Raw genomic sequence first — 15,026 nt, forward strand, 5'->3', positions numbered from 1 at the left:
TATCTGTAGCCACCATTCTATTAGATATTGTAATCCAAATCCCAACCACTTGTTTTTCCAGTTGATCCATGTAATTGTAATCGCTCGTCCTTGGTAAAATCTGATACATCTGTTCTGTACCCTCTCCCACTTCACATTCTTCTTAAAACATGGTGCTGAGAAGGGGGGGCACAACTCCAGCTGAGGTGGGTGGCAGAAGGTAAAGATCTAAGTAACGTCAACATCCAAGATTAGATAGGTGAAGAAATTTGGAACAAGATGGGGAATGTGAATAGAACTGTTTGTGGAGAGTTTACACCAATAGTGAATGGTTGGGCTGAATGGCCTGTTACTGTGTTGTAAATTCTCTGTCAAATAAATGAGTAAACCACACAGTACTCCTATTAGCGAACACATTTGACTATATTGAAGGTAGGAAAGAACACAGGAACATAGTTCCTATAATAATAGAAAATGCACACTAATGTAAAACTGCATCAATTGCCCAAATTTCCTACTTAAATGAGAAGAAAATGATGCCTGTTTTCAGAATTTGAAAGTTTAAACATTGATGACTTGCAGGAGACTTGAATTTACACACGCCATGGTGTAAAGCAAACAGTTCAGAAACGGCACCAAGCTTTCATACTGTGCTCCAGTTATTTCCTGTATTGCATGGTTCTTTCTATTCCTGCATGAGCCTTTTAACTTGAGTTTTCAAACTGGATGGTGATGAACTCTCTTCCAGTAACTTATTTTGTTTAAAAACCCATTTTCAAAAAAAAACACCCTAACTCAGCCAGGTTTCACTGAACTCTCCAAATTTCATTTGAAATAGCAGGATGCTCAACAATGTTTCCTAAGAGGTTATATTTGCCTTTGTAAATTGAGTGTAAAGGATTAGCCACAACCTTGGGGAATTGGTGGCTTGGTAATGTCACTAGACTAGTAATCCATAGCCTAAGGCAAGTTAGTGCCTGGAGAACACGTTGTTCAGATTCCACCAATGAACTTTAAATCAATTAACAAAATTGTGCCTGTGCTAGCATCATGAATAGTGACCATCATCAGTTGTCATTAAAAACCCATCTGCGTGGACTTCCTCTGGGTGCTCCAGTTTCTTCTCTCAGTCCAAAAGACGTGCTGATTAGGTGCATTGGCCATGCTAAATTCTCCTTTGGTCTACCCAAACAGACATTTGCCACTGGAGTGTGGCGAATAGGGGATTTTCACAGTAACTTAGTTGCAGTGTTAATGTAAGCCTGCTTGTGATGCTAATAAGCAAATACTGTCCTTCAAGAGAAGGAAATTTGCTGACTTTATCCAGTCTGGCTTACATGTGACGCCTGGCCCACGGAATTGACTCTTAAATACCCTGTGAAATAGCTTAACAAGCACTCAGTTCGAAAGGAGTTGGTAACAGATGTTTGCCTTGCCAGTGAGTCCTACATCCTGTGAAAGAATAAAAATAAATTTCTGTGGAGTAGCATTATCCCCAGTGTTGGGTTTGGCAAACTTTGCAGATATAAAGGCTGATGAGGCTGTGTAGAATATTTTATCAATTTATCAGATTGGCATTCTTTTGCGTTGATCATATCGTGTACTATAATTGTCACCATCCTGGATAAAAGAAATAATTTGCATTTATAAAACTCCTTTTGAAACATTGGCTATGAAGCACTTTGGAACATCCCAGTGAAGTTCCAATCCGGTTCCCTTTTGAAGTACAGTCACTGCCTTAAGAAACAGCGCCTAAATCACAATTCCACAAAGAGCAACACAACAATGACCAGACAATCGATTTTTTTTTTAGTGTTGGTTTAGGGCCAGGTATTGCCCAAGACACCTGTGAAAACCCTTCATTCCTCAATGTAGCAAGAATTAATTGGGGTTCACAACTCTGTAACTACGAGGCAAGCAGACCACTCATGGCCAACACCAGTAAATCCACTAATCTCAGTTGAATTCTTTACCATTGTACGGGCCAAATTATCACAGAACTGTTACAGCGCAGAAGAAGGCCATTGAGCCTGGCATGTCCATGCTGTCTCTCCAATGGAACAATTTACAGAGTGCCACTCCCCTGCTTTCTCCTTTACAGTTCTACGTATTTTTCCTTTTCAGATAAAAATCCAGTTCCCTCTTGAATCCACAAAATAAATTCCCATTTCACAGATGCATTGTTAAAAAAAAATGCTGCTGATTTTCAGATAGCTCTCCTGTGGAGTTGGGAGTGAAGGAGAAGCCCAGAAAATTCAATTAACTTTCTGATGTAATGGCTGGGTAACTACTAATTTATTACCCTCTCCAATGAGAATATGAAATGGTACCAACAAGACACATTTACTTTTAAATAGACCAGTTTTAAGACTAATTGCTCCTCATGGTAATTAAACTTTTAATGATAGATTTTTTTGATTACCACAAAATCCATGTTTGCAAACTAGAATTTACAAAACACTAAAAAGACAAAGCCTGGTTATCTTTGCAGGATTATAAAATTCATGTTAGCTTCAATTTCAGTAATATTTTAACATGACTGATTAAACCAGATTTAGTGATATTTACAAAACAGCACAGTACTACTATGAAATTTTGTACTGGCATAAAATACAAAATGAATTTTATCAATTTGAAACAATACCTGTGCTTATAATAAGGTTGTGAAATCTCTTATATAGCAGGTAGATGCTTGATGTAAGAATAATCCTAGTACCCCTATTATGTAGCTATTAATTTGTTCCAAGTAAAATGGTATACAAAATAGTTTATTGATTTCTGGACTCTGAAATAGTGTGAAAGAAATGCTTGCCTATAGTATCATTATAATAGCTTCTTGTGTATTTGTAACTATAGGAAATTCAATTTTATTGTTTGAAGTAAAGAATTGCAACTATTTTTGCTTTTTCAGATGATTTTGAGGTAATTGGAAACTTTCCCAGTGCACAAGTTGCAGACCACCCTGCTATGTCCCATACTCCAGATATCGCTGCAGGATGCAAAACTGTGTCAAACACACACAAACTCAAAAAGAAACCAAGTGAAAAGGCTGCAGTGACTGAAAAAGAAAATGTTTTACTATCTGATGATTCATACACTCAATTTGCCAGAACTAAGAAAGGGAAAAATGAGAAACGTCCAGAATGGAATACTAACAAAACAAGTAAGAGATATGTCCCTGCTTCAGAACGGTATCCTAAAGGCTTACAAAGAGAAAGGGAAGAGAAAAAGATGAAAAGACAGATGGAACTGTTGCAGTTGTTGGCAAAGAATGCTCCAGAGCATCGAGCTAAGAAAAAACAGCCCCCAAAGGAACCACCAGCAGAGAGACTGCCTTCACCTGTGGTGCCAGCACTTCAGGCAAAAGTAGCTGTTGCTGCATTACCTCAGCCTGCAGAAAAACAAGGACTGTCTGTTCTGCAGCAGGTAATGAGGTCAATTTATTGTAGCAACATGTTCAGAACTGTAGTAAAAATACATTAGCTACCTGTTATCTGTGCTGTGGAAACTGGTGACACGTAGAAACATTTCCAATCTTTTGCACTTGTGATAAATATCTGAATGGCTTTAAAACATGAAACATGATTTGAAAATCCTCTAATGTCTGCTGGGGTGGTGGTGGTGGAAAGTGCTGCTCAATATGAAATAGAAACAATTCAAGAAGTAATTGTGTTGTACGCTTAATGTATACTGTGCTGGCTAGTCCAAGTCAAGGTAAATTTGAGATATGGTTAGTGACGCCCCTGTCCCCAGGCTAATTTAGGTTTGGAGAAAAATCAGACTAGATTCCAGTTAAGAATTACTATCCTGTAACTAGAAGTTAGCTACCTTCCAGTATTTACTTTCCCAGCTCACAAATGCGGAATGGCCATTTGGTTGATGTATGCCAGGGTTGCCTAACTCAACCTAAGGCCACACCTTCTGGAAAGGAGAGAGGTGTTATACTAAATCTGGTACATAAACCATTAATATTTACTGAAAATTCACATGTCCGACTGTCTGGGAAATTCTCTAAAGTCTCGCAACACCAGGTCCAACAGGTCTATTTGGAATCTCGAGCTTTCAGAGCGCTGCTCCTTCATCAGGGGAATTGTTATACCCAAATGCCCATGTTTTGCTCTTATATCAGTTAATGACATGGCTGAGATTGATTTAGGATATACCTCTTTGCCCAGTCTGAGAGAGTGGAAGGCAATGGCAAACCAACACTGATAAAACTGTCAGGAAAATGACTCAGGGTGAAATACCAGCAGCCAATGAGTCAAGGATCTGCCTTCAGGCAGCACACACATGACATGACATTTGATGTTATATGTGGAAAACGATGTTGATATGTAGTACTTGGCTCTGGCTGCCAGGTGGTTCTATTGTGCAGTTAATATTCTGAAACTGCTACATGTCATCCAGACTGCTTTTTTTCTCACATTTGTCTTTCTCCAGGTTTTCTTTGTGTCCCAAATGCCTTTTTGACTGGTATTGTGTTTTTTTTAAGACATGATAGTCCAGCTGTGGTACATTTCCTATTCCACATCATTTCTGCTCTGCTAGCTACAGTCCAAAAAATTATTTTATTGTGCCATTGGGAAGATTTGGTACTGCTATCTGATCCTTGATCTTCCCTCATTCAAAAAAAATGACCGTTCCACTTTTGGGCCTGTTCTGGGACTATTCTGTCCTGACAGCTGGCTGATGCATTAGCATTCTTGCTATGTGTCTGTGCACCATCAGACCCACCCACCCACCCAACCTTCCTTCAAGGACTGCTACTTCTCAACTGTCAGCATGTACTGCATTCTGCTATGGGGAAAATGTTCCAAAGAACAATGGGCAACAACTGGCTTTGAGCCTATGTACATGATGCCAGGGGTGTCTCAGTGTGGTACAGGTGAAATAGAAAAGATAACAGAAGCAGACTGAAGAAACTGCATTTCCTTTCACCCAGCAGGGGGTGGCGTCCAGCTTGAATCCCATAATAACATTGAGGTTGTAGTTTTGCACTATTCCTGCTACAAAGTAAATATATACAATATGTATATACAATATATATGCATATATCCATCTCAATGTTTTATATATAAGTAAAATAATAACAAAAGACAGTAATGATACAATCCACTACTGTCTCCAACATAGCATTTGGGAGCTTGAGGATGTCTGTTTCTACTCACTTGGATGGAAATTTTATTTCATTAATAAGGATGTTTGTAAATTTGTAAAACATCATTTTACTTTAAAATACTTTAATTGAGCAATTGAGTTAATTTGTTTTCCAGTTTGTTCTCTGTCTGTGAAGGTCCACATGCAAGCAATCAAAAAAAAGTTCTGTATCTTTCAAAGCTGCAATTAATTTTTAACTTGATCAGCAATAACTCTATTTGCAGGATGACCCTGCCCTAAGAAGCGACTCAAACAGTAGAGTACCTGCTGACAAAGATTACAGGTTAGTTTTGCTGAAGTTTATGTATAGATTTAGCAGACAGTGATTTTATTCTGCCATGGGGCAATGAGTAATTCAGTACAGAAAACATTTAAAGGGGAAAAAAAAGTCCGATGGTTTTTTATTTTTCAAGAACTAATGCCTGTGTAGACTGGCATCTAAAGGAGGATGCTTACTGGTTGACCATATTACTTGAGTTGTAACAGACAGAGGCTCTAACTGCACCACAGACTAAAAATTGTAGGTGGTCTTAATGGAAGCTCTCACTGTTGAGTCCAGAAAGCTGGGAAGTGCCCAATCATCAGACCAAGAAATAGGAACAGGAATAGGACATTCAGCTCTTCGAGCCTGCCCTGCTGTGTAATACGATCATGACTGATCTAACACTTAATACGTCTGCTTTCCTGATTTCTCTCCATAACCCTTAATGTCCCTATGATTAAAAACCTGTTGACCTGAGCCTTGAAAATGCTTAAGGATTCAGCCTCCACAGCTCCCTGGGGTAAAGAATTCCAAAGATTCATCATTCTTTGAGAAAATAAATTATTTCTCTTGTTCCACAACTATGCTGTCTGGTTCTATATGCTCCCATAAATGGACATATCCTCCCAACATTCACCCTGTCTCACCCTAAAAATTTCTTATACGTTTCAATCATATCATCCCTCACTGTCCTGAACTCTGAATACAGACCCGCCTGTTTAATCCCTCCTCACATGGCAGCCCTCCATACCCAAGATCATCCCAATAACCCACCTTTGCAATACGTCTTTTCTTAAACAAGAGGACCATAATCCGAAGAAGAGGTTCCTCGAACATATATTCAAACACCACAGCAGGTCGAGGGCATAAATGTGAGCGGATGAGCAAGATGGTGAATTAAAATTGCCAGCAACTGGAAGCTCAGAGTGATGCTGTTGGACTAAGTGGAGGTGTACTAGAAAGTGGCCACCCAATCTCCGTTCGGTCTACATAATGTAAAGGAGAGAAAGTTGTGAGCAACAAATACAATATATTAAGTTGAAGTAAGTACAAGTAAATTGTCACAGGAATGTGTGGGGCCTTGGACAGTGAGGAGAGAGGAGATAAAGGGCCAAGTGTTACTTTGCTGTGATTGTATGGGAGGATGCTGTGGGAAATGGATGAAGTGTTGGAGGTCATTGAGAAGTGGATCGGGATAATGTGGAGGGACGAGTTGCTTTGTAATGTTGACATGGAAAGAAGGGGAGATTTGGTTCATGGTGACATCATGGTGGTGATGGAAATGGCCAAGGATGATCCCAGAGGATTGCTCTTTCTTTCCCCCATCCCATGTTTACATGCACTGTTTAATTTCCGCCCTCCCAAGTCCCTAATCCAATTCTTGAGTACTCCTTGACCCTTTTAATCTCCCACAGTCATTCCAGTCTTGGCTTCCCATTAGATACACTTATAATCTGTTCTTTCCTTGGCATCCACCAAAGGACCCATCAAAATACTCATCTCTGCTTTCTTGCAACAGCAATCTCACCTGTCCCATCCTATTTGCCAGCTGACCTTGCTGCCCATTGTGTCCACTGGGGGTTAACCTCATTGATCTCCTTCCTTTTGATTGCTGGCCCTGTGGACTCAGCTAGTGAATCAGCTATCACCGCACCTCCCTCCAGAATGAATTTTCACAATGTTTTTTCAGTAGAAACTTGGCTGAGAGATGATATAAATGAAGCCCCCGTGCCTGGTAATACCTTCCACTATTTGCTCCAGACTGTCATGATTAGAATGTGGCATTTACAACCAAGTCGTACCTTGTTTGTCTCCCTGGGCCTCTACCACTTTCTCCTCTTGTTGAATATTTCATCTTGTTCACTTCTCATTTGAAATTGTATTCCCTAAATAACCATTTAAATACCATACATTTTCTCAGAGCTCTCTTCACTGCTTTCCTCTCAACAACTTCTTGTCCTCATTGATTTCAAACTCCATCTCAATTCACCACACTATCCTCCTATCCTTTCTTAATCTCTCCCTCCAAATAAACTGTACTTAACCTTCCCATCCCATATGTATCCTATCATGTCAATCATGTGCAGCCTTTTTGATCACTTCCTTGTATCACTCTGCACCCACATCCCCCTTTCCTCTCCTAACCCCATTTCCTTCTGAGTCCATGCCACCCAGATAAATCTCCTTTCTAATTCACTTACACTTGCACTTCAAAAATCTCAACTGTCTCTCCATTCACCACAGTGTTCCTTCAGTTGCTAGTCTTTTCAACTGTACCTTCACCTCCATCTTTGTTAGCCTAGTCTCCATTAGAACCATTACTCTTTCCCCTGTCCCACCCTCATCTCTGTTCCTTTAAATCCAAGGGATCGGACTTAAATGGATATGACAACTAATTTGCTATTCACTGGTTTGACTGGACCACATAAAGCAAAGTTGGGTCATTCTCTCAACTACCAAAACTGCTTTTTTTCCAGGATCATTCTGGAATGCAAAGATATCCTTGGCTTCTTTCCTCTGCCACAAACTGTTGTCTTAAACCCCCTTAAAGCCCAACCCTCTCCTCCAACAAATGCAAGGGGCTCATTGACATCCACCTTTATTGTTCCCTCTTTTTCCCCCAAGTCCACTAAGGCAAACCTAGATTCTTCTCTACTCGATCCCTGAACTCAGATGTTTCTACAGTTTCTCTCCTATCCACCCTTGTGCTCTCTCCAAGCTTATTTTATCAATGTGGCCCACCTTCTGCTCCCTTGACCCAGTTCCACTAAAATGTTGATGATTGAAGCTCCCTGCCTGGATCCTTATCCAGTAAATGATTCTTTCTCCACTGGTACAGTCTCCCCAAGCCCTTTCAAATCTGCCATTGTCATCCTCTTCTTAAAAAGCAATCCTTGAACCTACCATCACCTCCATTCTCACTTTTCTCTCCAAAGGCCTTGAATGGGCTGACATGTCCCAAATCTGTGTCTATGTTTGTTGGAACTCCATGTTTTAATTCCTCCAATAAGATTTACACCGTTACATACTAAAAGGACTCTTGTCAAAAGGTGACTGACAAAGGTAACCTAAGCCACTCATCCTTCTCGACTTCGATCTGTTTGCAGCCATTTTTGGTTATTGAGATAGTTTACTTAGAAAGATTGCAGGGGGAGGTAATTTATGTGTTTGAAAGCTGCAGATAAGTACTTTGGGAAAAAAGCACTTCAGAAACATTTCAACTAGGATAGTAGAAAGGCACACTTCATAAAGTGCAGAACTTCCAAGGTTGGAAAGAACCTTGTACACAGCACAGTGGCAAGTAGTTAGCACTGCTGCCTCACAGCGCCAGGGACCCGGGTTCAATTCCTGGCTTGAGTTACTGTCTATGTGGAGTTTGCACATTCTCCCTGTATCTGTGTGGGTTTTCTCCAGGTGCTTTGGTTTCTTCCCACAGTCCAAAGATGTGAGGATTAGATAGACAGGTCATGCTAAATTGCCCCTTAGGGCCTGGCTGGGATTGTGGTCAGTGCAGACTCAATGGGCTGAATGGCCTCCTTCTGCACTGTAGGATTCTATGATTTCTACGATCCAAAGATAAATGATTTCTCCTAAAAATGCAATAATATTCTATTCCACATGATACTTAAGATATTCATTAAGGAACTGAACTTTATAGTGTTGGGTTGATGCTAAACTGTTTGGTAATCTTGCCTATAGTACTACATTTAAACCATGCCCAAAGTAAATACCAAATTAAAAAATGAACTGGTATATGAAAATTAAAGCATAAGTAATGGAATGAGAAATATTAATTTAATAGAAGTTTTTTTCTCTAGGTCTGTATCTCCACCAGTTCCTGCACTGAGAAACAAACATCTCCCAATGGAGCAGAAGGAACTTCATGCAGGTTCAAATGTAAATGTAGGTGAATGGTGCCAAAGAACTCCAACTGCGAATGAATTAGACAGTGACAGACCACCGTCATCAAACTTTGTTCCTTATGTGCGCACAGATGAAGTGTACCATTTGGATCCTGATGCCCCGATGTCAAGGCCTTCAACACATGACCCACTGTACAAACATTGCAATGGTAGTTATGCAATTTTGTTTTTAATTTAGGAGCTCATTTGAAAAGTGTTAAAATATTGTATCTCTGGACACCAGTTTGCCAAATACACCTGCTGGAGTCCTGGCTTCCATTTCTCAATCCATTTAATTGTTGAAATTGCCACAGTTCAAAGTGCCTTTCTTAGCTTACTGTTCTATAAGTGTAACATTCTTTCAGCAGATCCAATAAAATGTAAATGGTTCTGTCACAACTTACAGTAAATTCTCAGGTACAATTAATCATTTTTAACAACCCATACATGCACTGCTACTATGTCTTTTTTACTTTAGAACATATTTAAATTGCAGGGAAAGTTTATTGAGTTCACATACATAATGATTTCCATAGTAAGAATGCACTGAATTATTTAACCACCTTGAAGGTGATAGATGTGAAATTATTTCAAGTCCAATTTTGATAGGCATATCCAAGTTTTCTACTGCACTCTTTTTCAGTAACAGATCACAAGCAGCATCAAAGCTGTAGTTCAAACCATCCAAGAGATCCTCTTCTGAACCCTGATCTGGTGAGAAACCGGGAACGACAGCAAGCTATTCTCAAAGGGCTCTCCGAGCTTCGCCAGGTAAGACTCATTCCCAACAGGAGCTACTGATGCATCTGTATAAATTTTAAACATTATAGCTGCGAACTTCCTGTATGGTCAAATAAAATCAGATGTAATTTGTGATTCAGCACTTTAGCTACTGTCTTACTCAATTATTTGCAGCCAATCACAATTGTGGCCTCCTAATCGTGACTCAGTTTTTGTACTTCTGTGTCAGCACAGACTGGGTGGACCGAAGGGCCTGCTTCTGTGCTGTTATTCTTTGTACTTCCACTTTACACAAAGTATTATCTCCCCACTTCCACCTTCCACAAATTGTAATTTACCACCCAGGCCTGAGCCAGGACATGGTTCTAACCAAATCCATCACAAATCCTCTGTAGCCGCAAGTAAACTGATGGAGCTCCATAAAACAAAATAGCCTGAACTATAAATCAATATTGAAATTATAACACGATTTTAAACTGTTAAGGTTCTTTTAAGGTAAGTGTGGCTGGTATGATTTTGTACTAAAACCATACTTGATTATGCTTTTGATTTACTGTCATTTAGTGACACCCATAAAGTACTGGAAGAGACATGATACAATCTAATCCAATAATGGACCAATAACTTGGGGAATGAAAGCAAAATATAAAACATGCCTCTTTTTGAAAAAATTGAAGGTTAGTTAATTTTGGCTAGGACATGCTGGCTGAATGAGAGAATGGGTGGTAGTTTTGATCGAGAAGATAAGTGAATTGAGTCAAAGGACTGAGTGCGTTAATGGTACCAGTTGATGTAAACTGCCAAAGAAAGAATGTGTTTTGAAAGGTACAGTTTTTGAAGACGTGATTTTGATAGTCAGTAGGTATGGGAAGGGAGGAGGTGGAGGAATATGTGTTGATATTAAGAGTGGTAGAGAGCTATAGATGCTATATTTTGGACACCATAGTGCCAATACAAAGATGAAAGGGTACAAGCATTGCAATGAAATATTTTCATTTTCCACAATAAAGAAGAACCACAATTGCCTGAAATCAATATTCTATTTTGTTTTTAGGGCCTGATGCAGAAACAGAGGGAGTTGGAAACTGGTCTAACATCCAGTGCTGTACATCAAAATGAACAATATTCAATACCTTCTCAACATTTATGATCAATTTGGAGGACTTCAATTTCTCTCTGTCCTTCACCCTAAGGCTGCAAAAAAAATCCAACAATTCGAGTTTGTGTTTATGGATAAAATAGTTAAAAGCACTTTTATAGCACTAGATATCTGTGGCCAATTGGATATTACTGTGGGCTGTTATTTAGATTTTCTTTAATAGTGTTATCTATAAAGATTAAATATCAAAATGCCAAGGATGTGTCCATGGTCAAGTTGTACAATGAGTGCTATATAGAAAGTTGTGTAGTCTTGGGTATAACTGCACAAAGAAACTTGCATTTACAAAGCACCTTACTAAGTGTCTCAGGATGTCCCAAAGTACTCCCCATACAATCATTTGCATACACGAATGGTGTTGACTTTAACCAAGTATCTACAGGCCTAACAAGAAATTAGTCAGCCTCAGGGTACATCATTTACTGATGCAAATAACAGGCTGCTTCATTATTTGGTAAGGATGTAGCTTCCAGATACCCTTGTGTTGTTTTCGCAATATGAACGGGAAGGATTGAAGGGAATTGCTAATTAGATTACTCCTGAATATATTATTCTTCTCAAGATGAGCAATGTTGAAAGGATTTATTGTCCAACTCTGCTTTCTTGAACTACTGGAGTTTTTGTGGTATATGAGGCTTGTGTCGAAGAAAGGTTGGATTCCATCTATGAAAGCATGGAAATTTTATTCCCTCAAGTCTAATTTTGTGAGATACCAAATGCTTCCCTTCTTTGCTAACAGGTATATTGATAGAACGTTAATGATGCTCATTATTTCCCAGTGGCAAAATAAAGTGGATCTGAAGTATTAATGTGAAGGTTTACATTTACAGGGAGAAAATAAACAGCCAAATCATTCAGGATCAGATTCCTGTGTTCCAGTAGCCAGTTACAGACTAGCATTAGTGAAGTTCAACATTGGCATGCAGGAACTCGAATTGGGTGAATATAAAAATGGCAGATACATGTTTCGCAAACACGAAACAATCATTAAGCTTCAGTTTCACTACTTGTAATGTCGAGGTTTTTAAGGTACAACCATTAAATGTGTCCTGACACCCAGTTTTATAAAAGGCTATATTTAAAGGGAAATTCAATTTTGTGTGATTCAATTAGAAATATTTATGTAAAAGCATTGTTTTAACCAAGAGTGAAATAAATTGTGCCAATGATCACCACAACTAATGTTTGTTAAGGCTCTTTTATAATGAATCTTTTGTTTATTTAGCATTTTCTCCCAGGAGGGATGTCTTTATCCTCTTGTTTGCTTTTGTGCTGATGTTTCTGCAGGTGTCTCTCCACAGCAGAAATCTGGTCATCTCAGTAGAGTGGGATTTGAAGCTACGGTGTAACTTTTGGATCTTGTTTCCCTTCCAATATCATGTGCCAAAACATTTAAAGCAAAAGTGTTCGAAGTTGCAATGGATAGCATTGACAAATTGAGGAAAACATATTCAACATATAAGACAAAGAACAGATTAAATCTATAAAATAAGGTAATAAAATTTGTATCAAAATTGGGAATACCTTACTGAAGTAAATTACAGGGAGGGCTCTGATGAAATGGCTGTATAATAGTTCAAAAATAATAGTAATTATGTCTACAGATGCTTGTGAGAAAGAAGATATGGGTGCATAAAACATTATGCTGAAGGTTAGCTTAGGGTAAGTAGCCTTCGTGATTAAAGATGAAATCACTTCAATGTTGAGAGGTTATTTCAAGAGGTAGGCAATGGAGACTGTTGAATTAAGAAATAGAAATGCAATTAAGATGATGGGATATTCAAATTTGCTGAAGGGCATTATTGTAAGCAATGGAAATGGAAGCCACAACTTGAGCACTGTGTGCAGTTCTGGGCATGGGTAAGATGCTCTTTCAGAGAGTTGGTGCAGACTTGATGGGCTGAATGACCTTTTCCGCTGTAGGGATTCTATGGTTTATTGTAAAGATAAATTGGCCTGGGATTGAATGCAGCATTGATTTACTAAAATAATTTCTGGCCTCTGAGGATTAAAATATAAAGAGGTGACAAACCCAAGTCTTGGAATTTGGAAGTGATTTAAGTTTTTTTTGTTTGGTGGAGGAACGAGGGGGAATCTAGGACCAGAGGCATACTAAAAATTAGAGCCAGACTTTTGGGAACAAAATTAGGAACACTTAATTCCTCCTTTGTGTGAATAAGATTTAAAACTCTTCTGCAAGTTGCAGCCTATGCTAGATGAATTCATAATTTTAAATCTGGGATTGATACAATTTTGAACTTGCCATATGGAGTAATGGCAGCTGGGTGGAGTTAAGTTGCAGAGATCACCATGATCTCATTGGATGGCTGGTCAGGCTTCAGGGAGTTAATGGCCTGCTCTTGAAACCACAATATCCAGACGAGTTGAGTTTTATTCCTGATTTTTTTCTAATGATGTTGTTTGAGGGTAAGTCCACATCTGGCATGTGGGAGTCTTTTAAAGGACAACTAATAAGGCTGCAGGACAGACATGTGCCTGTTAAGAGGAAGGATAAGAAAGGTAGGATTAGAGAGCTGTGGATAACTAAGGATGTTGAGGACTTGATCAGAAAGAAAAGAGAGGTGTATGTTAGGTCCAGGCAACTGAGAACAGAGAGAGCTTTGGAGGAATACAGAGAAAGTAGGAGGGAACTCAAACAGGGAATAAGAAGGGTGAAAAGGAGGCACGAAATGATCTTGGTAGACAAGATTAAGGATAATCCAAAGGCATTTTATTCATATGTTAGGAACAAAAGGGTGGTTAGAGAAAAAATCGGTCCTCTTGGGGACAAAGGAGGGGAACTGTGTTTAGAGCCCGAGGGAATGGGGGAGATCCTGAATGAATACTTTGCATCGGTATTCACAAAGGAGAGGGACTTGTTGCCTGGAAGTGTCTTGGAGGGAATTGTCGACCCGTTGGAGAAAATCTCCATTACAAGGGAGGAAGTGTTAGAGTTTTTAGCTAATATTAAAACTGATAAATCTCCAGGGCCTGATGGCATTTATCCCAGGCTGCTCAGGAAGACGACAGATGAAATTGCTGGGCCTCTGACGGAAATCTTTGTCTCTTCTTTGGACACAGGTGAGGCCCCAGAGGATTGGAGGATAGCGAATGTGGTACTGTCGTTTAAAAAGGGTAGTAGGGATAACCTGGGTAATTATAAGCCGGTGAGCTTGACGTAAGTGGTAGGGAAATTGTTAGAATTTTTAGAGATAGGATGTATACGAATTTAGAACATAACAATCTGATTAGTGACAGACAACATAGCTTTGTAAAGGGAAGATCGTGCCTTACGAATCTGGTAGAATTTTTTGAGGAGGTGACAAAAACAGTTGACAAAGGACAAGCCGTGGATATCAAAGTCCCTCATGGCAGGTTGGTGAAAAAAAGGTTAAGGCTCATAGGATACAAGGACAGGTGGCTAGATGGATTGAGAACTGGCTTGGCAACAGGAGACAGAGGGTAGCAGTGGAAGGGTCTTTTTCTAGCTGAAGGTCTGTGACTAGTGGTGTACCGCAGGGCTCTGTACTGGGACCTCTGCTATTTGTAATATATATAAATGATTTGGAGTAACTGATGTGATCAGCAAGTTTGCAGATGACACGAAGATGGCTGGACTTGCTGATAGTGATGAACAGTGTCGAACAGTAGAGCAGGATATAGATAGGCTGGTAAACTGGGCGGAGAAATGGCAGATGGAATTTAATCCAGATAAATGTGAGGTGATGCATTTTGGAAGAAATAATGTAGGGGAGAGTTATACAAGAAATGGTGGGACTATTAAGAGTATAGAAACACAGAGGGACCTGGGTGTGCAAGTTCACAA

General features: G+C 39.4%; 1 protein-coding gene across 6 annotated transcripts in view; it reads left to right on the top strand.

Annotated features, from left to right (window-relative positions):
- ccdc66 (coiled-coil domain containing 66) overlaps positions 1–12,641 on the top strand; it is a 61,425-nt gene extending 48,784 nt beyond the window's left edge. For 2 of the 6 annotated variants that reach the window (XM_080182677.1, XM_080182685.1), the window contains 5 exons: positions 2,891–3,405; positions 5,361–5,419; positions 9,217–9,470; positions 9,944–10,071; positions 11,096–12,640. In XM_080182677.1, coding sequence (XP_080038803.1) covers positions 2,891–3,405; positions 5,361–5,419; positions 9,217–9,470; positions 9,944–10,071; positions 11,096–11,191 — 1,052 coding nt within the window. In that variant the 3' untranslated portion in view covers positions 11,192–12,640. Of the gene's footprint in view, positions 1–2,890; positions 3,406–5,360; positions 5,420–9,216; positions 9,471–9,943; positions 10,072–11,095 lie in introns of all 6 variants that reach the window. The other 4 variants (XM_080182680.1, XM_080182681.1, XM_080182678.1 and 1 more) reach the window with 3 other exon arrangements.
- The last annotated feature ends 2,385 nt before the right edge of the window (positions 12,642–15,026 follow it).

The sequence above is a fragment of the Carcharhinus amblyrhynchos genome, chromosome 3 (genome assembly GCF_965287045.1).
Source record: "Carcharhinus amblyrhynchos chromosome 3, sCarAmb.v2.hapA, whole genome shotgun sequence".
Classification (NCBI taxonomy): domain Eukaryota; kingdom Metazoa; phylum Chordata; class Chondrichthyes; order Carcharhiniformes; family Carcharhinidae; genus Carcharhinus; species Carcharhinus amblyrhynchos.